This window comes from Dromiciops gliroides, chromosome 2 (assembly GCF_019393635.1).
Source record: "Dromiciops gliroides isolate mDroGli1 chromosome 2, mDroGli1.pri, whole genome shotgun sequence".
In the NCBI taxonomy this organism is placed as follows: Eukaryota; Metazoa; Chordata; class Mammalia; order Microbiotheria; family Microbiotheriidae; genus Dromiciops; species Dromiciops gliroides.
Window position 1 is genome coordinate 217,916,027 of NC_057862.1, and position 21,813 is coordinate 217,937,839.

The window sequence follows — 21,813 nt, forward strand, 5'->3', positions numbered from 1 at the left end:
ATTGAGCATTCTCTAATGAGGTATAAACTAGACTAGGTGGTCCTTGAAGTTCCTTTCAATTCTTATATTCTGTGATTCTCTCACAAAAATTTTAGAATTATTGAAAACTACATATTGTACAGTAAAAACATGAAGCCTATGGAAAGGGGGGGGGAAGATAGTAAATAGAAAGTGTTATAGCAAGAAACTCAAAACTAATACTTTACCATTTCTGCTGCTCGTCACTTAGGAACAATGTGTTATTCATATTTACGTACTTTGCCACAAGTTAAATAAATAAATTATGTGAAAAAACTGAAGTTAAATAGAATAGTATTACTAGTGGTATCATTAGGAACCAGACATATTATTCATGGAACTGGAAGAGGAGCAGAATTTCAGTCCATCTGAGTACTTTCTGTCATAGCTATTATATATATTTAGATGATGGGATTGGATCATTTTTTTAAGGAACTAGGCTGTCACTTGGAACTTGACAGTGGTGACAGCTAAAATTATGAATTTTGAATTGAAAGCAGTCAAACCATGTTCATGAACTCTGTCTTTTCCTTGGTTAACTATACAAGATTGCTGAAAACACTTATGATAGTTAATATTTGTGAAGGAAAAGAGTAGAACTCCTTTTGACAGCTTTAATTCTTTTCCCCTACAGAACGCATATTGTCCTAGAGTATACTCATTTCAACTTTTCCTCTTACTCTTCTTTGTTCACTTCTTTCTTGTCTTCACTTTTACATTTTTTTCTTTTTCCTTCTGTGACAATTAAAATGAGAGGCAATTATGAGAGGCAAAATTTAGGGTAAATTATAATCAGTTTTATCAATCGTACCAGTAAGAAGAGATTGAAAAAAATGGCTCCTTAACTTCCCGTAGTTCAAAAGGAGAAAAAGACTTTTAGCTACTTCTTCAGGTTTTTTATGCCTTTTGGACGAGAGCTCCACTGAGAAGCTTTCAGATCTGATTGGTTAACTTCATTTGGAGGTAGGCGGTACTAAAATGAAGGACTATACCAGACCACCCCCAGCGGACTAACTATTCAAAGAATGCATATCCTCTTCAATGGGTGGGCTAAATGACCCCTCCTGGAGGAGAGGCCTGCCTTTTTAGACAAAAGATCTGTCTCCTTAGCAGAACACAATGAGTTTCTCCATCCCAGGCCAAATTCCTAGCAAGGCTGGATGGGCTAGAAGAAGATTAAGGAGAATCAATTTAATCTTATCAAGAAGGACTTTGAAAGTGTTATGGGAGTATTATGGGCCCTGGTTTCCCCAGAGGTTGTCAGGGGAGGTCAAGGAACTTTTTTCCTTGAAATCCCAGGAGTTTTCCCTTGAGATCAAGGAACCCAGGGCCATTCAAATGAGGTGCCCAGTGCCATAACATAATGATATTAGAAATTTCACTCAATATATTTATTTAATGAATGTTAAATGATTTACATATATTCTTTTTTTTCCTCTGCTTGATTTTTTTAGCGGATGGTAAGCGTTTGGCTTCTGTTGGAATAGATGATAGCCATACTATTGTGTTATGGGACTGGAAGAAAGGCGAGAAACTCTCAGTTACAAGGTAGGGAAAAGACAAATCATCAACATCAATGAAAGTGTGAAATGTCTTTTGACTAGAAAATTTATTCAACTGGAGCTTTTTAAAGATCAAAAGAGAATTTTGCTGCCACAAACACAGCATATTAGTATATATTTCAAAATTTTTTTGCATAATTGTTCCATTTTATCTCTTAGTTTTCAACTTTTCCCATCTTCAGGGGTTTGTGACTTGATTATTATGGGTACTGCCTGCACCAGTGCAGATTGCAAACCCTCTGTTCATTTCAGTTAACATATAATAAGCATTTATATTTAAGCCACTGAACTAGGCAGCTGAGTATGTAAAGAGAAAAAGGAAACCATCTCTGACCTAAGGAAAATGTATTTTCCTAGGGGAGGAGAAAGGGAATATAGCCTTTACGCAGAAAGAAATACAACAGGATTAAGGGAAGGATTTATGGAAGAGGTAAACTGAAGGTGAACTGAACCTTGAAGATAAGGATTCAGAGCAGTAGATTTGAGAAGGGAGTGCATCCTGGGCATAGGGGGATGGTTTGTGAAAGTACACACAAATGGGAATAGCTGCTACTCAGGTTTGACTGGAATATAGAATGTGCAAAAGGACTAATGTAAAATAAAGTTAGAAAGGTAGGTTCATAGGATTGTACATTTAGAGCTGGAAGGAACCTTGGAGGCTGGCCAGTCCAGTATTTCCATTTTATAGTTGAAGAGCCTGAGTCCCACGGAGGCTAAGTAACTTTCCCAAGGTTAATAGTAGTCGGGAGAACTAGTACTTAAATGCAGGCCCTCTGACTCCAAATCCATTGTACTTCTTGATTAGTAAATAATATTGCTTTCCCAAGGTGAAGTCAGAACATGGAGGTCTTTACCTGCTTGATTAATTTTTATTTTATTCATAGGCAATAGGGAGCCACTAAAGACTTTTTTTTAGTGAACTCCAAGAACCTTAAAGTAGGAAGGAACCTCAGAGACAATCCAGTTAAACCCATTCTTTTTTTTTTAATAAAGTATTTTATTTATTTTTTCCCGTTACATGTAAAGATAGTTCTCAACTTTTGTTTATATAAGGTTTCCAATTTCAGATTTTTCCTCCCTCCCTCCCCACTCCCCTAGACAACAGGTAATCAGATATATATATATATATAACATTAAACATATTTCTGCATTAGTCATGTTACAAGAGAAAAATCAGAGCAATGAGGAAAAACCTCAAGATAGAAAAACGACAGCACCAAAAACAAAAGAAATAGTATGGTTCATTCAGCATCTATACTACACAGTTGTTTTTTTCCTGGATTTGGAGATCCTCTTCCATCATGAGTTCCCTGGAACTCTTCTGTACCATTGCATTGGTGAGAAGAATATAGTCCATCACAGTAGATCAACACTCAATGTTGATGGTACTATGTACAATGTTCTTCTGGTTCTGCTTATCTCACTCATCATCAAGCAAGACCCTCCAGGTTTCTCTGAACTCCTCCTGCTCATCATTTCTTACAGCACAATAGTATTCCATTGTATTCATATACCACAACTTGTCCAGCCATTCCCCAATTGATGGGCATCCCCTCAACTTCCAATTCCTTGCCACCACATAAAGAGCAGCTATAAATATTTTTGTACATGTGGGTCCCTTTCCCCTTTCCATGATTTCTTTGGGGAAAAGACCCAAAAGTGGTATTGCTGGGTCAAAGGGTATGCACAGCTTTATTGCACTTTGGGCATAATTCCAAATTGCTCTCCAGAATGGTTGGATCAGTTCACAGCTCCACCAACAATGCATTAGTGTTCCAATTTTCCCACAGCTTCTCCAACATTTATTATCTTCCTTTTTTGTCATTTTAACCAATCTGATAGGTGTCAGGTGGTACCTCAGAGTTGTTTTAATTTGCATCTCTCTAATCATTAGAGATTTAGAGCATTTTTTTCATATGGGAATAGATAGCTTTGGTTTTTTCATCAGAAAACTGCCTGTTCATATCCTTTGACCATTTCTCAATTGGGGAATGACTTGGATTCTTATAAATTTGATTTAATTCCCTATATATTTTAGATATGAGGCCTTTATCAGAAGTACTGGCCTCAAAAATTGTTTCCCAGCTTTCTGCCTCCCTTCTAATTTTGGATGCATTGCTTCTGTTTGTACAAAAATTTTTAAATTTAATATAATCAAATCATCCATTTTGCATTTTATAATATACTCTATCTCTTGTTTGGTCAAAAACTGTTTTCCTTTCCAAAGATCTGATAGGTACACTATTCCTTTCTCTCCTAATTTACCTATGGTATCCCCTCTTATGTCTAAATCATGTATCCATTTTGACCTTATTTTAGTATAAGGTGTAAGATGTTGGTCTATGCCTAATTTCTGCCATACTATCTTCCAGTTTTCCCAGCAGTTTTTGTCAAATACTGAGTTCCTATCCCAGAAGCTGGAGTCTTTGGGTTTATCAAACACTACATTACTAGTGTCATTTACTACTGCATTTCCTGAGCCTAGCCTATTCCATTGATCTACCACTCTATTTTTTAGCCAGTACCAGATAGTTTTGATGACTGCCGCTTTATAGTAAAGCTCCAGGTTTGGTACCGCTAACCCACCTTCCTGTGCATTTCATTATTTCCCTGGATATTCTTGATTTTTTGTTTTTCCAGATGAATTTTGTTATTATTTTTTCTAGCTCTATAAAATAATTTTAGGTAGTCTGATTGGTATGGCACTGAATAAGTAAATTAATTTAGGTAGAATTGTCATTTTTACTATATTAGCTCTGCCTATTCATGAGCAATTGATATCTTTCCATTTATTTAGATCTGATTTGATTTGTGTGAAGAGTGTTTGGTAATTGTGTTCATAGAGTTCCTGGGTTTGTCTTGGCAAGTAGACTCCCAAGTATTTTATATTATCTACTCTTACTTTAAATGGAATTTCTCTTTCTGTCTCTTGCTGCTGGACTTTGTTGGTCATGTATAGAAATGCTGATGATTTATGTGGATTTATTTTATATCCTGCTACTTTGCTAAAGTTATTAATTGTTTCAAGTAATTTTTGAGTTGATTCTCTAGGATTCTTTAAGTATACCATCATATCATCTGCAAAGAGTGATAGTTTTGTTTCCTCCTTGCCTATTCTAATTCCTTTAATTCCTTTCTCTTCTCTGATTGCTAAAGCTAACATTTCTAGGACAATATTAAATAATAGGGGTGATAATGGACATCCCTGTTTCACCCCTGATCTTATTGGGAAGGCCTCTAATTTATCTCCATTGCATATAATGCTTGCTGATAGTTTTAGGTAGATATGTTTATTACTTTATGGAAAGCTCCACCTATTCCTAAACTCTCTAGTGCTTTTATTAGGAATGGGTGTTGTATTTTGTCAAAAGCTTTCTCTGCATCTATTGAGATAATCATATGATTTTGGTTAGTTTTCTTATTGATGTGGTTGATTATGTTAATAGTTTTCCTAATGTTGAACCAGCCCTGCATTCCTGGTATAAATCCCACCTGGTCATAGTGTATTATCCTGGTGATCACTTGCTGTAACCTCCTTGCTAATATCTTATTTAAGATTTTAGCATCAATATTCATTAGGGAAATTGGTCTATAATTTTCTTTCTCTGTTTTTGCTTTGCTTGGTTTTGGTATCACCACCATATTTGTGTCATAAAAAGAATTTGGTAGAACTCCTCCTTCACCTATTTTTCCAAATAATTTGTATAATATTGGAATTAATTGTTCTTTAAATGTTTGGTAAAATTCACCTGTAAACCCATCTGGCCCTGGGGATTTTTTCTTAGGGAGTTCATTAATGGCTTGTTCAATTTCTTTTTCTAATATGGGTTTATTTAAGGATTTTATTTCCTCTTCAGTTAACCTGGGCAGTTTGTATTATTGTAAATATTCATCCATTTCATTTAGATTGTCAAATTTATTGGCATACAGTTGGGCAAAATAATTCCTAATTATTGATTTAATTTCCACTTCATTGGTGGTAACATCATCCTTTTCATTTTTGATACTGGTAATTTGGTTTTCTTCTTTTTTTTTAATCAAATTAACCAGTACTTTATCTATTTTATTGGTTTTTTCATAAAAATAGCTCTTAGTTTTATTAATTAATTCTATAGTTTTCTTGCTTTCAATCTTATTGATTTCTCCTTTAATTTTCAGGATCTCTAGTTTAGTATCTAATTGGGGATTTCTAATTTGTTCTTTTTCTAGCTTTTTAAGTTGCATGCCCAATTCATTAATTTCCTCTTTCTCTTTTTTATTCATGTAAGCATTTAGAGCTATAAATTTTCCCTTAAGCACTGCTTTGGCTGCATCCCATAAATTTTGGTATGTTGTCTCATTATTGTCATTCTCTTGGATAAAGTTATTGATTGTTTCTATGATTTCTTGTTTGGCCCATTCATTCTTTAGAATGAAATTATTTAGTTTCCAATTAATTGTCATTCTACTTTTCCCTGGCTCTTTCTTACATGTAATTTTTATTGCATCATGATCTGAGAAGGATGCATTTACTATTTCTGCCTTTCTACACTTGACTATGATGTTTTTGTGCCCTGATACATGGTCAATTTTTGAAAATGTGCCATGTACTTCTGAGAAAAAGGTATATTCCTTTCTATCCCCATTCAATTTTCTCCAGACATCTATCATGTCTAACTTTTCTAGTAATCTATTCACCTCTTTCACTTCTTTATTATTTATTTTTTGGCTAGATTTATCTAATTCTGAGAGGGGGAGATTCAGATCCCCCAATAGTATAGTATTACTGTCTAATTCCTCTTGTAACTCATTTAACTTCTCCTCTAAGAACTTGGATGCTATACCACTTGGTGCATACATATTTAATATTGATATTACTTCATTATCTATAGTACCTTTAAGTAAGATGTAATTTCCTTCCTTATCTCTTTTAATGAGATCTATTTTTGCCTGCACTTTGTCTGAGATAAGGATTGCTACCCCTGCTTTTCTTACTTTAGCTGAGGCATAATATATACTGCTCCAGCCTTTTACCTTTACTCTGTGTGTATCTCTCTGCTTCAAATGTGTTTCTTGTAAACAGCATATTGTAGGATTCTGGTTTTTAATCCACTCTGCAATTCGCTTCCGTTTTATAGCAGAGTTCATCCCATTCACATTCACAGTTATTATTACTGACTGTCTATTCCCCTCCATTCTATTTACCCCCTTTGTACTTTTCCCCCCTTCTTTCACCCTATTCCTCCTCACCAACGTTTTGCTTCTTACCCCTCCCTCCCCCAATCTGCCCTCCCTTTTTATCACCCCCCTCCCTTTTCTTTACCCTTTTCTCCCTTGCTTTTGTCCTCCCTTCTATCAGTCCCCCCCCCTTCCCTTTCCCTTCCCTAAAGAATGAGTTAAGTTTCTTTATCCCAATGAACGTATATGTTATTCCCTCTTTGAGTCAAATCTAATGAGAATAGGGTTGAAACAATGTTCCCCCCTCCTTTCTTTCCCTCTATTGTAATAGGTTGTTTTTTTCAACCTCTTCATATGATATAATTCATCCCATTCCACCTCCCCTTTCCTCTCCTCCCCATAGACTCCCTTTTTAACCCCTTAATTCTTTTGTATCATCACATCAAAGACAATTTATATTTATACCCTCTATGTAAAGTCCTTCTCTCTGCCCAAATACATTTACAGTTCTTAAGAGTTATGAGTATTATTTTCCTGTGTAGGGATATAAACAGTTTAACCTAATAGGGTAACCTTTTTTTTTCCCCTCTGTTTACTTTTTTAAACTTCTCTTGAGTCTTGTATGTTGATATTGAATTTTCTATTCAGTTCTGGTCTCTTCACCAGGAAAGATTGAAAGTCCCCAATGTCATTAAATGTCCATCTTTTCCCCTGAAAGAAAATGCACATTTTTGCTGGGTAATAGATTCTCGGCTGCAATCCAAGCTCCTTTGCCTTCCAGAATATCGTATTCCAAGCCTTGCGGTCCCTTGATGTTGAAGCTGCCAGGTCCTGAGCAATCCTGACTGTGGCTCCATGATATTTAAATTGCTTCTTTCTGGCTGCTTGGAGTATTTTCTCCTTCACCTGATAATTCTGGAATTTGGCTACAATATTCCTTGGAGTTTTCCTTTTGGGGTCTCTTTCAGGAGGTGATCAGTGGATTCTTTCAATGATGATTTTATCCTCTGATTCTATGATATCAGGGCAGTTCTCCTTAATAATTTCCTGGAATATGGTGTCTAGATTCTTTTTTTGGTCATGGCTTTCAGGCAGTCCAATGATTCTCAAATTGTCTCTCCTCGATCTGTTTTCCAGATCAGTTGTCTTTCCAATGAGGTATTTCACATTTTCTTCTATTTTTTCATTTTTTTGATTCTGCTTGACTGATTCCTGGTGTCTCATGGATTCCTTATCTTCCAACTGTCCCACTTTAATTTTTAAGGCATTGTTTTCTTCAGTGAGATTATGCACCTTTTTTTCCATTTGGCCAAGTGAGTTTTTTAAGGCATTGTTTTCTTCAGTGAAATTATGCACCTTTTTTTCCATTTGGTCAGATGAATTTTTTTAAGGAATTGTTTTCTGCAGTCAATCTTTGTGCTTCCTTTTCCAAGCTGCTGATTCTTTTTTCATAGTTTTCTTGTTTTGCTTTCATTTCTCTCCCCATTTTTTCTTCTACCTCTCTCAATTGATTTTTGAAATCCTTTTTGAGCTCATCCAGGAAGGCTTTTTGTTCTTGAGACCAATTCACTTTCCCTTGTCAGGCTTCACATGTAGGCAATTTAAGGGTGTTGTCCTCATCTGAGTTTGTGTTTGCTTCTTCCCTGTTGATACAGAAGCTCTCAATGGAGAGGGCTCTATTTTGCTTTTTACTCATTATTTATTTATTTTTTAAAAATTAATTAATTAATTTTTTAAGTTGAGGTCTGCTCTGGGGGCACCAGGGTCCCTGTTTTGGGATTCTTGTACAGGGGTATAGGTGCTGTGTGACCAGCTTTTTACACTGAGGTCTTTATAGTGTGTGCAGTTCACCTGCCCTGCCCTTCCTGTCTGAGCGCGCTAGGATCAGTGGATCTAGTGGCGCCTATCCTGTTCGTGGCCCTCCAGCTGGCAACTTTCCCTCTCAGCTGGTGCAGGTAGGTTTTTCCACTGTCCTGCTGGGCCACCAGATTTTTGAGCCAGGATCCAGGGGCCTCAGTTGTTTGGCTGTGGCCCTCAGCTTCCCACTGACTTGCCCCGACCCCCTTGGTACTGGGCTGCTTCCCTGCACTGGGCCTCCCTTTTGCCCGAGTCAGACCGACCTTTTCTGAAGTCTTATAAACTATCTCTGTTTGGAAGACTGTGTCTCTCTGTCTCTTTGCAGGTTCTGTAGTTTCAGAATCTGTCCAGAGGCTTGATTTAATGTTCTTTTTGAGGGAACAGAAGGAGAGCTCAGGCAGCTTGCGGATTCCTCTCTACCATCTTGGCTCCACCCTAAACCTATTCTTAATTGAATAAGAATCCCTTTTCTACTACACACTCAAGTTGTCAATCAGCCTTTGAAAAAAAAATCTCCTGTGAGAGGGAACATACTGTCCTGAACATGCCATTCCACTTTTGAATAGTAATTGTTAGGAAGCCCAAGTGTTTCTCTTTACAGTTTCTAACTATTGTTCTTTGTTCTGCTACCTGGGGTCTGAGAGAATACCTTCTTTATCCGATAGGGGCATAATCTTCACTACACCCCCTATTCTCTGGGGAGAAGAGAATGTTTGGTTCACAGTTTATCTGTGTTCCTATAAAGCATCCGTTCTACCAAGTTCCAAGGCTAAAGCTCTGCTGGGCTTTTTTCCCACAGCCCTGGCTTCTCAGGGCTTCCCTGCTGGGCTGCCAGCAATATCTGTCCTTGAATCCTGGCTCCAAGGTCCCCATGGCTTGAGCTCAAGAGTCTGGGACTCCATTCACTGTACCTGGAACTAAAAAGGACAAACCAAACAGACCAAAACACTAATCGTGTTTTCTAGCCCACAAGGCCTAAAAGGGGAGGATGGGGGGAAAGGCGAGATGATACTCTTTCCCACCCATTTTCCTGCAAGGTATTTATGCTTGGCTGAATTAGACTTTCATCTTTGGATACTCTTGGAGAAAGAGAGAGATTGTTCTTCATTTGAGTAGCCATCCACAATGGTAGGGGAATGGAGAACATCTTTCCCCGGAATTGGATATCTAGTATGTCTCACAGGGATGCCTTTATCTTGGGTCGGCTGGACATTTGCCAAAGCCCTCTTACACAGGGATGATAAAGGCATGTGGATCAACAGTTCACATTTAACACTAAGACTTATGACTGGCTTTTAACTATTTATCTTATCTCCCAAACTTATCTCCCAAAATAATCTTCATTCATAGCTCTGGCTGTGCCACTCCCTGGAACAAAAAAAAAATGTTATTTGTAAATTATTTTTTTTTCCAGGGCAATGAGGGTTAAGTGACTTGCCCAGGGTCACACAGCTAGTAAGTGTCAAGTGTCTGAGGCCAGATTTGAACTCAGTTACTCCTGAATCCAGGGCTGGTGCTTTACCACTGCACCATCTGGCTGCCCCTTGTAAATTATTTTCTTACAGATCTAACATAGGGTAGAGAAAAGCCAGCAAATCCTGAACTTGTGTGTTTAGTGACTAAGGGATTGAGGGTTACAGGAATGGTAGGTAAAGAAGGCTCTACCTCAAGCAAGTCCTAAGAAATACTCAAATTATATGTACAGATAGTATTCAAAAGAAGAAATACAACTTGTTAATTATCCCTTTTAAAAGCTCTGTCTCACTAATAAAGCAATATGAATAAAAACATCTTTGAGGGACTACCATAGGTCTATCAAGTTAGCAAAAATAAAATTAAAAGCAACAAAGCTTAATGCTAATGGTCTTGTAGAGAAACATTTATGTACTTGTTCATTGCTGGTGGAATTACAGACTTGTGGATTCCTTTGGAGAGCAATTTGGCAGAGGTCAGTTAAATTTCTAAAGATACCCTTTGACCCAGCATGTATTGGAAGTATGCCCCCAAAGTATTACCAAACATTAAGTTATGTATTAAAAGATTTTTCAGTTACACACCAGAGCACACGCCAGGGAAGTGCAGAATGTGTCTCTCCTTAAATTGTACCACCTTGAGCCCCCTGAATCTTGGGACAATGCATCCTGGGAGCAGCTCCCCACTTTAAAAAGGACTTAAAAGACAAGCAATAGGCTAGGAAAATGAACAGACAGAAAAAAATGTGGACCATAGAAAGTTTCTTTGGTGACAAGGAAGATCAAAATATATCCTCAGAAGAAGATAACAAAGTCAAAGCTCCTACATCCAAAGCTTCCAAGAAAAATATGAATTGGTCTCAGGCCATAGAAGTACTCAAAAAGGACTTTGAAGCTAAAGTAAGGGAGGTAGAGGGAAAAGTAAGAAAGGTAAAGGAAAAGTGGAAAGAGAAATAATAGTGATACAGGAAAGTCATGAAAAAAAAGTCAACAGCTTGAAAGGCCAAATGGAAAAGGAGATACAAAAGCTCTCTGAAGAAAATAATTGCTTAAGAATTAGGATTGATCAAATAGCAGCTAGTGACTTTGTGAGAAATTAAGACACAATAAGCAAATCCAAACAAATGAAAATAGAGGGCAGTGTGAAATATCTCCTTGGAAAAAACAGCTGACCGGGAAAATAGATCCAGGAGAGATAACTTGAAAATTATTAGACTACTTGAAAACCGTGATTAAGGAAAGAGCTTAGACATCATCTTCCAATAAATTGTCAGGGAAAATTGCCCTGATATTCTAGAAGCAGAAGGTAAAATAGAAATTGAAATAATCCACCAATCACCTCCTAAAAGAGATCCCCAAATCAAAACTTCCAGGAATGTTATAGCCAAATACCAGAGCTCCCAGGTCAAGGAGAAAATATTGCAAGCAGCCAGAAAGAAACAATTCAAGTACTGTGGAGCCACAGTCAGGATAGTTCAAGATATGGCAGCTTCTACATTAAAGGATGAGAGGGCATGGAATATGGTATTCTGGAGGGCAAAGGAATTGTCATTACAACCAAAAATCACCTACCCAGCAAAACTGAGTACAATCTTTCAGGGGAAAAATGGAACTTCAATGAAAAAGAGGACTTTCAGGTATTTGTGAGGAAAAGAACTGAACTGAATAGAAAATTTGACTTTGAAATACAAGACCCTAGCGAAGCATAAAAAGGTAAATAGGGAAAAGAAATCATGAGAGAGGCTAAAAGATTAAACTTTTTACATTCCTACATGGGAAGATGATACTTCTAACTCATAAGAACTTTCTCAGTATTAGGGCAGCTGAACGGAATATATTTAGATAGAGGGCACAGGTGTGAATTGAATATGAAGGGATGATATCTGTAAAGCATTTATTTTTTGCTTATCATGTTTTGTTTTGGTTTGTTTTTTGTGGGGCAGTCAGTGGTGGGTGACTTTCCCCGGGTCACACAGCTGCTGAGTGGCTTGTGGCTGAGGCCGGATTTGGGCTCAGGTCCTCCTGGGTCCAGGGCTGGTGCTTTGTCCACTGTGTCAACTGGCTGCCCCATAGTGACATCTTTAAAATAAAATTAAGGGGTAAGAGGAATGCGCTGGGAGTAAGGGAAAGGGAGAGATGGAATGGGTAAAGTATCTCACATAAAAGAAACAAGAATAAGCTTATGAAGTAAAGGGGAAGATGGGGAAGGAGCAGGGGAGTGAGTGAGCCTCACTCCCAAAAGAATTGGCTCAAAGAGGGAATATATGCACTCAATATATGCAATAATATATGCACTCAAGTAGGTATAGTAATATATCTTTCCCTGAGGGGAAGTGGGAGGGGAAGGAGGTGAGGGGGGAAGGGAGGGCATATTGGGGTAGGGGGCAGTAAGAAGCAAAATACTTTTGAGTAGGGATGAGGTGGAAGAAGATAGAAAATAGAGTAAATGCCATGGGAAGGGAATAGGATGGAGGGTAATACAGTTAGCAATAGTAACTATGAAAAAACAGATTAGGAGCAGGTTTGTCTGATAGCTCTTAGTTCTCAAACACATGGAGAACTGAGTCAAATTTGTTAAAAAGAGAGCCATTCCCTAAGTGGTAGATGATCAAAAGACATGAAGTTTTCAGATGAAATAATCAAAACCACCTATAACCATATTAAAAAAAAATCCTCTAACTAACTATTGATTGGAGAGATTCACGTCAAAACGATTCTGAGTACTACCTCATACCTATTGCATTGGATAATAGGAGAGTAGAGGAAAATGACATGTTGTGGGGGATGTGGGGAAAATGAGACATTAATATACTCTTGGTAAAGTTGTAAACTGACTCAAACATTCTGTAGAGCAACTTGGAACTATGGCCAAAGGACTATAAAACCATGCATATTCTCTGACCTAGCAATCCCACTACTAGGTTGGTACCCTAAAATAGATTTTTTTAAAAGTTGAATTCAAAATTGGGGTGATGCCCATCAATTGAGGAACGACTGAACAAATTGTGGGATGAGATTAGGATGGAACATTGTTGTACTGTAAGAAATGTTGAGTAGGATGCTATCAGGAGTTATGAAAAATGCAGTCCATCTACAGAGAAAGAACTTACGGTATCTGAATACAGATTGAAGTATAATTTTTTTGTTAGTTCTGATGTGGAAATGTTTTGCACGATTGCACATGTACAACTTAAATTGAATTGCTTGTGTTCTTAAGGAGTGGTGGGGAGGGAGAGAAGAAGAGAATTTGGAACACTAAGTTTTAAAAAATCAATGTGAAAATTTGTTTTAACATGTAATTTGGGGAAAATTCTAAATAAATAAAAATTTATAAAATAAATAAAAGATTTTTTAAAGCAGCATTTATGTAACTTTAAACAACCGAAAACTGCTAACAGGGAATTATTTAAATTGTGTTATATTAATTTAAGGGAATACTATGATGCCAGTAAGATGGACTAGTATGAAAAATATAAAGAAGTGTTTGTTACAACCTTTAATAATAGAAAAAGTGTTATGACCTAAATAATAGAAAAGGTGAAAAAAAGCCGAACCAGCAGAAAAGTGAAAAGAATGAAAAGACAAAGAATCTTGATGAGTAATTAGGAGTAAAACATTTTATGTGTTTAAATTAATTAATTTAAATGTAAAGAAGCTATTTTAGTTCATTGTATTTAATATTAAATATTAAATTTTTAATTCAACACAGGAAAATCCTTTTAGAAACGTCCTATTCTTATGTGGTAAAAATTCGGACTCCTTGGCCTGGCATTTGGCTCTCACTGTCTGGCTCCAAACTCTGTTTCTGGATTTATTTTAATATCATTTCCTTTCCCTATCCCCCTATTGTCATCTGTTGAAATTCTCCTTTCAACATACAGCCTATGTACTACCTCTTTCCTGATCCCTTCAGTTGAATATGATCGTTTCTTTCTCAGATTTTCCCAGAACACTTTGCCTAGATCTTTTTGTTACCCCTATCATATTCTGTATCACACTTGGTTTCCTCTTCTGTAAAATGAGGTTGATGATAACACTTAACTCATAGGGTTGTTGTGAGGATCAAATGAGAAAACATGGGTAAAGTGTTTTGCCAACCATATAGCACTATATAAATAATAGCTATTGTTTTTGTTGTTGTTGTTGTTATTATATGCTGGATCCCATGTATAGCTTATTGGATTTATTGAGTATGTTTTCTGTATATTTTTATTGAATTCTAGCTAATGTTTATTGAATTCTTAGGGGAGATATTTGTCTAAAACATCAAAACTAAATATTTTGGTTTTGTTTTAGAGGAAATAAAGATAAGATTTTTGTTGTGAAGATGAACCCATATATGCCTGACAAATTGATTACAGCTGGTATTAAACACATGAAATTTTGGCGGAGAGCAGGTAAGGAAAGGTATTTTTTTATTGTATTGTTTAGGAAAGTTATTGATTTTCTTGATAGTCCTTATTTTTATTCTGTGTATTTTAAAAGTTGGTTTAAAATATTTAATTGGTCTTCTGAATTTTTTACCACATGAGAAACATTACATATTTACAAGATGTTGTATAATTTTATAGTAAATCATTACCATACAGTGTAGTAGAACATTGTTGGAATTAATATTTACATAAAACCTAAAATTCTAAGATTTAATGACTTATGGATATACTAATTCAATGATAGATACTATTATGATTATACAATAATTCCAAACTCCAGTCCTGACTCAATGGTACCTTTTTTTAGTCATTTGTAACTTGTATAAAAAATGTTCCCATGTCTTAAATAATCTTCTCTTTTAACAAATACCAAATTCTAGAACAAGCAGTGGGTAAAATCCAATAAATCTAATAATAAAATATTGAAATTGTTGATATATCATGTGCCTGTTAAAGAAGAGGAAGACTTTTTTCTCTTTTTATTCCATTCTAAATTATTTTGGGGACTACTAATTGAATTTTAATAGGAATAAAAGACTCCAGGTCATCTGCTTGCTATTCCTTATGCACAACACTCCCTCTTTCACTTTCAAAACTTTGTATAGTTTGTCATATCATGTCTGGAATGCTGTTCCTACTCTCTTCTACCTCTTGGAATCCCTAGTTCCTTTCTCACCTTGGATGCCTTCTTTAAAAGGTCTTTTCTAATTCCTTAATTTGTCAATGTGCTATCCCAATTATTGTGTATTTTTATGCATATTACATATTCATTGATTGAATAAAAATTTTAAAAAGAGGATCACTGAGTTGAGCATGAAATTAAAAGACAAATCAAAAATCTTGAAAATTATAGGAGAAATTAAAAACTTCAAAAATAAAAATGCTATGAAACTGAGGACTTTGGGAAATAACACAATTTTTAAACCATTAGCTAAACTGATCAAGAAGACTGAATTTGAATTATTAAGCCATCTACTAAAGCAAAAGGAAGTGACAGATTAGATAAGAAAACAAAACCCCACAATATCTTTGTTACGAAGAACACATCTAAAAACCAAAGACATTACCAGAATAAAAATAAGAAGTTGGAATTTACCTTGCTTCGGGTTAATTAAAAAAAGCAGTAGTTGCAACCCTGCTAATCAGACAAAGTAAAAATAATAATTCACAATACAGAAACAAATTATATTATGCTGAAGGGTAACCATAGACAACAAACCAGTAGCAGTATTACATTTATGTGTTCCAGATGCCATAACATCTAAATTCTTTAAATTATATTTTTTCAGGTAGCAAGCATTCATTTTTTCCTTCCCACCTCCCTCATCCACTGATGGAAAAAAGATAGAAAAACCAGGGGCAGCTAGGTGGCGCAGTGGATAAAGCACTGGCCCTGGATTCAGGAGTACCTGAGTTCAAATCTGTCCTCAAACACTTGACACTTACTAGCTGCGTGACCCTGGGCAAGTCCCTTAACCCCCATTGCCCTGCAAAAAAAAAAAAAGATAGAAAAACCCTGATATTATAAAAATACAATCAAGCAAGGCAAATTGCCACATTGAACACATCTAAAAATACTTTTCTAAGTCTGAATATTTAGTCTGCCATATTTTAATTATGAGGTTGGCAGCATTCTTCTTTATCATTCCTCGGGGTTATGGATGATCATTTAGTTGATCAAAATTAGGTCCTTCAGAATTGTTGTTGTATGTTTGTTAGAATATAAATTATTTTTCTGGTTCTGCTCATTTTACTCTGCATCTATTTATATGGGGGGTTTTTGTCTCTGAAACTTTTCCCTCATTTCTTATAGCAGAATAGTATTCTATTATATTCATATACCACAGTGTGCTTTAGCCATTTCCAACAGATGGAGAGCTCTATAGTGTCCAATTTTTGCCACCATAAAAAGAGCTGTTTAAAATATTTTTGTATGTAAAGATTTGTTTCCTCTTTAGTATTTTAACTTTTCCCCATAACAACTAAATTCATAATGGAACTATTAACTGAATTAGAAGAAAACATAGATTGTAAGACAGTAATGGTTACTTCTCTGGCACAGTGGATAAAACATTGGGCCTGAAGTCAAGAAGACCTGAGTTCAAATTTGGCCTCATATACTTAGCAGTTGTGTAACCTGGCAAATCACTTAACCCAGTTTGCCTTAGTTTCCTTGTCTGCAAAATAAGCTGGAGAAGGAAGTGACAAAACACTCCAGTATGTTTACCAAGAACACCCCAAATGGGGTCATGAAGAGTCAGACACAAATGAAATGAGTAAACAACAAAAAAGGTAATAATAGTAAGAGACTTTTAATTGTACTCTCTCAGCTTTAGACAAATCTAAAACAATTTTTTTAAAAGGTAAAATTATACAATTGAACAAATGGAGAAACTAGAGCAAAATGTTTTCTGAATGGAACTCTTAAAGAATATATTTTTCATAACTACATGGAACTTCTACAAAAAGTGACCATGTTTAGGGCACAGAGATTTAGCACACAAGTGTATAAAGGCAGAAATAGTATGCCTATCCTTTACAAACAATAATAAAATAAACATAGCAATCAGTTCAATGAGTACAAAAAAAGACACACATCCAAATGGAAACTTAATAAGAAATTTCAAATGATGAGTGGATCAAAGAACAAATCATAGAAACAATAATTATATGAAAGATAGTGATACCATACCAAAATTGAATGCAGCTAAAGCAGCCCTAGGGGGAAATTTTTATTCCTAAAAACATAGATTAAAAATGACATTCATAAAATAGAAAAATATAGGATTAATGAACTGAATATGCATTAAAAATTAGAAACTCAACAGATACATAAGCACAAAAGTAGGAGGTATTGGAAAATTAGAGAAACAGATAAATTGAAAGCCAAGATGACAGTAGAATTTATAAGCAGAATTAAAGCGTTTTTTTTAAGGAAGACTGACAAAATTGATAAAATATGATTAAATATAAGAGGGAAGAAAATCATATCTGTGAAATAGCAAATGAACCAGATAAGATCACAACCAAAACCAGAAGAAATAAAAAGAATTATCAGAACCTACTACGCAGTTATATGTTAACAAAACTAAGAACACAAAAGAAATAGAAAATTTCCTTCAAAAATGTCAACTACTCATACAAATAGAAGACCAAATAAAGATCTTACATAATCCAGTATTATGAAAGAAATAGAACTGGCTGTGGTAGAACTACCAAAGGGAGGAATGGAGGGAGACTCCTGATCCAGATGGATTTAGGTGAATTTTGTAAGTTTTTTAAAGAACAGTCCAATACCACACAAAAATTAAGAAAGCAATTTACCAGACTCCTTTAACGAAGCAAATGTAACACTAATATCTAAATGAGGGGATTTTAAAGCAAAGATGTAGAGCTATAGGCCAATACAGTTAATGAGAATCGATTTACAATATAAATAAAATCCTATCCATCCAAGAAATCATTCATTATGACCAAGTTGTATTTATCATGACCCAAGGATGGGTCAGCATTAGGAAAACAATCAACATAATTATATTAAAAGAAAAAAACATTAAAAATTACATGGTTATCTCAATAGGTGCAGGGAAAGTCTTTGATAAAGTATAATACTATTTTATGCAAAGCTCTTCAAAATATAAGCATAGAGGGATCTTTTATAAAATGTAAAAAGTATCTTATCAAAAAACAAAATTAAAGAAGGATGGATGATCCATCCTTTTCCTATACTGGCTCTTCATATCCTTTATCATTTACCTACAGAAGTCTACTACTTCATAACTTTATCCTTTACCTATTAGGGAATAGCTCTTGTTCTTATATATTCATATAAATGGTCTATATATGTATATATTTGTGTGTGTATATACACACACATCTATTTCTTTGTTATCAGATTTTTATTATACTGCAAAGATTTTTTTTTTTTTTTGCGGGGCAATGGGGGTTAAGTGACTTGCCCAGGGTCACACAGCCAGTAAGTATCAAGTGTCCGAGGCCGGATTTGAACTCAGGAACTCCTGAATCCAGGGCCGGTGCTTTATCCACTGTGCAACCTAGCCACCCCCTGCAAAGATTTTTATAGCTGTTTCATATCTATTTCTAACAGCAATGATTTTGTTTCTGCAAAAAAAATTCAAATATATGTAGTCAAAATTGTCCATTTTATCTATGATAATCTCTTTATCCCTTGTTTGGCCAAAAAACTATCTATCTATCTATCTATCTGTCTGTCTGTCTGTCTGTCTGTCTGTCTGTCTGTCTATCTATCTATCTATCTGTGTAGGAAAAGGGTGGATCACCCATCCTTCTTTAATTTTGACACATTTCTTGGTTCTTGACAAAGAAATAATATGCATGAGGTACAGGATGAGTCAAAAATTTTAAGACATGACCATTGTATAAATTAATTTTGCTTAATTATTCTTGTTATGGGTAGGGCTCTTATTTGATGATGGGAGAAATGGATAGATAGCGATACACCACCCCAGAAAAACAGAAAAAGAAAATAACATCCATGAAATGTTTAAAAGGAGACAAAAGAGAGCAAAATAACTGGTAGCAGTGACAGTCAGGTCAGTGGTGGTGCAACTGTTTTCAATTTAATATATAGTTATAGAAATATATAATAGAGAGTAATGATTTCATATGCAATCATCTTTGTAAATTACAAGCAGCTGATGGCACATTGGATAGAGTGCTGGGCCTGGAGTCAAGAAAACCTGAGTTCAAATCTAGTATCAGATCCTTACTAGCTGTGTGCCCCATGATGAGTCACTCATCTTCTCTGTTACCTCAGTTTCCTTATCTGTAAAAGGAGGAGATTTATTCAATGGCCTTTAAAATCCCTTCCAGATCTAAATGTCTGATCCTATTACCTCTTTGAAGTGTTCTCTTATCTTGTTTTCTGTAACACTATATTGTCTTGGTTCTTCTTTTATCTCTGACTCATTTGTAATTTCTCTTCTTTATTCATCACCCAAATGAAGGATTTATTCTGCGTTTGAAGGACTCAAATGAATGATCAGAGATTTAAAGCTAGAAGAGTTTTTAAAGGCCATCAAGTTAATGTTCTCATTTTACAGATAAGGGAAATGGTGAGCAGTCATGATTTGTATCTGAATGGTATCTAAGGCAAGATTTTAATTCAGGTCCTCTAGACTCCACACTTTGTCTTGTGTTCATGGTACCACCTAGTTGAGGTCATGGTCATCAGGGTTATATTCTGGAAGGGAGAATCAGGGGGTATCAAGTCTGAGAAAAAGCACTGGATTCAATTGTTGTGTCACTCGTGACCCATAAACATGCTCTTCTGTTATATATTTTATCTGTGAACATTTCATTCATTCATTGTTTCAACTATCAAATCTTTTATAATAGCAACATTCACATGTAGTGTACTATTTCCATTTATTCATGTGTATTTTCCTGAAATAGTTCTTTTCCCCCTTTCCCTGTATCTTTCCATGTCTTCTGAAATAAGTAGAGAACTAGAGTAACACAGATATTTAAATACAGAATAATCAAAAATATTAAGAGTTTGAATATGGTGGAATGATTTCTGGCTAATCCCAAGAATATGAAAACCAGAATAGTTCAATTCAGCATAAATCCACTAAAGTAACTATATATTTGACTTTCCTTGTTTTAGAACAACCAAATAATTATTTTTCCAAATATAAATTCTGTGAGTGATTCTATTTGTCATTAATGAACACGTAGGATTATATATTCATATATTCAGAGGACCTTTGAGATTATCTAGTCCAATTCCCATCATTTTAGAGATAAAACTGAGGCCTAAAGAGACTAAATGTCTTGCCTGAAGTTATATAGATATTAGAAACAGACCTGGGGTTTGATTCCAAATCCATATCCCTTTCCAGTCACTCAGTAGCTGTTGGATCCTGGACAAGAACCTTAAACCTTTGAGACTTTTATTGTCCTCATCTGTAAAATGGAAATAACATCAATCACTTTACAGAATTGTTGTGAGGATCACACGAGAGGATATATAATTCAGCTTTCTCTTGTAGAGTATTTAGCATTAATCTCGGGTTTTAGAGGAAATAAGTTTCCTGGAAATGGTTCAAAAATTCAAATCTTTACTTTAAATCTTAACATATGGATGGTTATGGTAGGTTTTTTTGTTTTCTCTTTATCTCAGTGGACCATTTATTCTTACCCATTGCAGAAATCTTACAGAGACATCTTAGAAACTACAAGAGATGTTTCTCTGACCGTGGAGGATTGCTATGTTGTGTTAGTGAACAGGATTTTTACTCTTTCTTTGCTGCCAGCCTTTTGTTGACCTGTCTATTCCTCCTATCCAGTTCTTTGACCTGTCATCTCAAGCATGATTTTCTAATTATTTCCTCTGCCTTTCCATTTTAGAGGGGCTATTTTCTTTTTTTCCATATAAACATTTTATTATTTTCCAGTTACATTTAGAAATAGTTTTCAATATTTGTTTTTATAAAATTTCTAGTTTCAAATTTTTCTCCCTCCCTCCCCCTTCCCCCTTCCCAAGACAGCAAGTAATCTTATATAGGTTCTATATGTACAATCACATTAAAGATATTTCTGCATTAGTCAAGTTATGAGAGAAGAATCATAACAAAAAGGAAAAACCTCAAAAAAGAAAAACAGCAACAACAACAAACAATAGACATGGTATGGTTCGATCTGCATCTAGATTCCACAGTGGAGTTTTTTCTGGATTTGGAGAGCATTTTCTATCATGAGTCCTCTGGAACTATCTTGGACCATGGTATTGCTGAGAAGAATCAAATCTATCACAGTTGATCAACACATAATGTTGTTGATACCGTGTACAATGTTCTTCTGGTTCTGCTCATCTTACTCATCATCAGTTCATGCAAGTCCTTCCAGGTTTCTCTGAAATCCTCCTGCTCATCATTTCTTACAGCACAATAGTATTCCATGACATCTATATACCACAACTTGTTCAGCCATTCCCCAATTGATGGGCAACCTAGAGGGGCTATTTTCAAAGTGGGAGGAGTAGAGAATGGGAAGAAAAGTGGTGAAGATTCTACCTCAGATACCAAACTAGCTAATCAAAGAATACCCCTCCTCATCCCAACACTCATTTCTCAGAAATCTTCAGGCATAAGGGTTTTATTTTTGCTCTAGGAAGTTGTAAAAAATGAATTAATCATTCTGTTACTTTCAGTCTGGAATTCCCAGCCAAAGAAATACTCTGGCTAAATAATGCAGTTATAAATCTCTTTCCTTCTTCACAATTATGTCCTCTCTCAGTTCCATTAGAACAAGGATTCATATAGTTTAGCA

At 35.5% G+C, this 21,813-nt stretch overlaps 1 protein-coding gene across 1 annotated transcript in view; it reads left to right on the top strand.

Annotated features, from left to right (window-relative positions):
• Positions 1-21,813, top strand: part of EML5 (EMAP like 5) — a 240,776-nt gene that overhangs the window by 100,725 nt on the left and 118,238 nt on the right. The window contains 2 exon segments of the mRNA XM_043989871.1: positions 1,473-1,566; positions 14,363-14,463. Coding sequence (XP_043845806.1) covers positions 1,473-1,566; positions 14,363-14,463 — 195 coding nt within the window.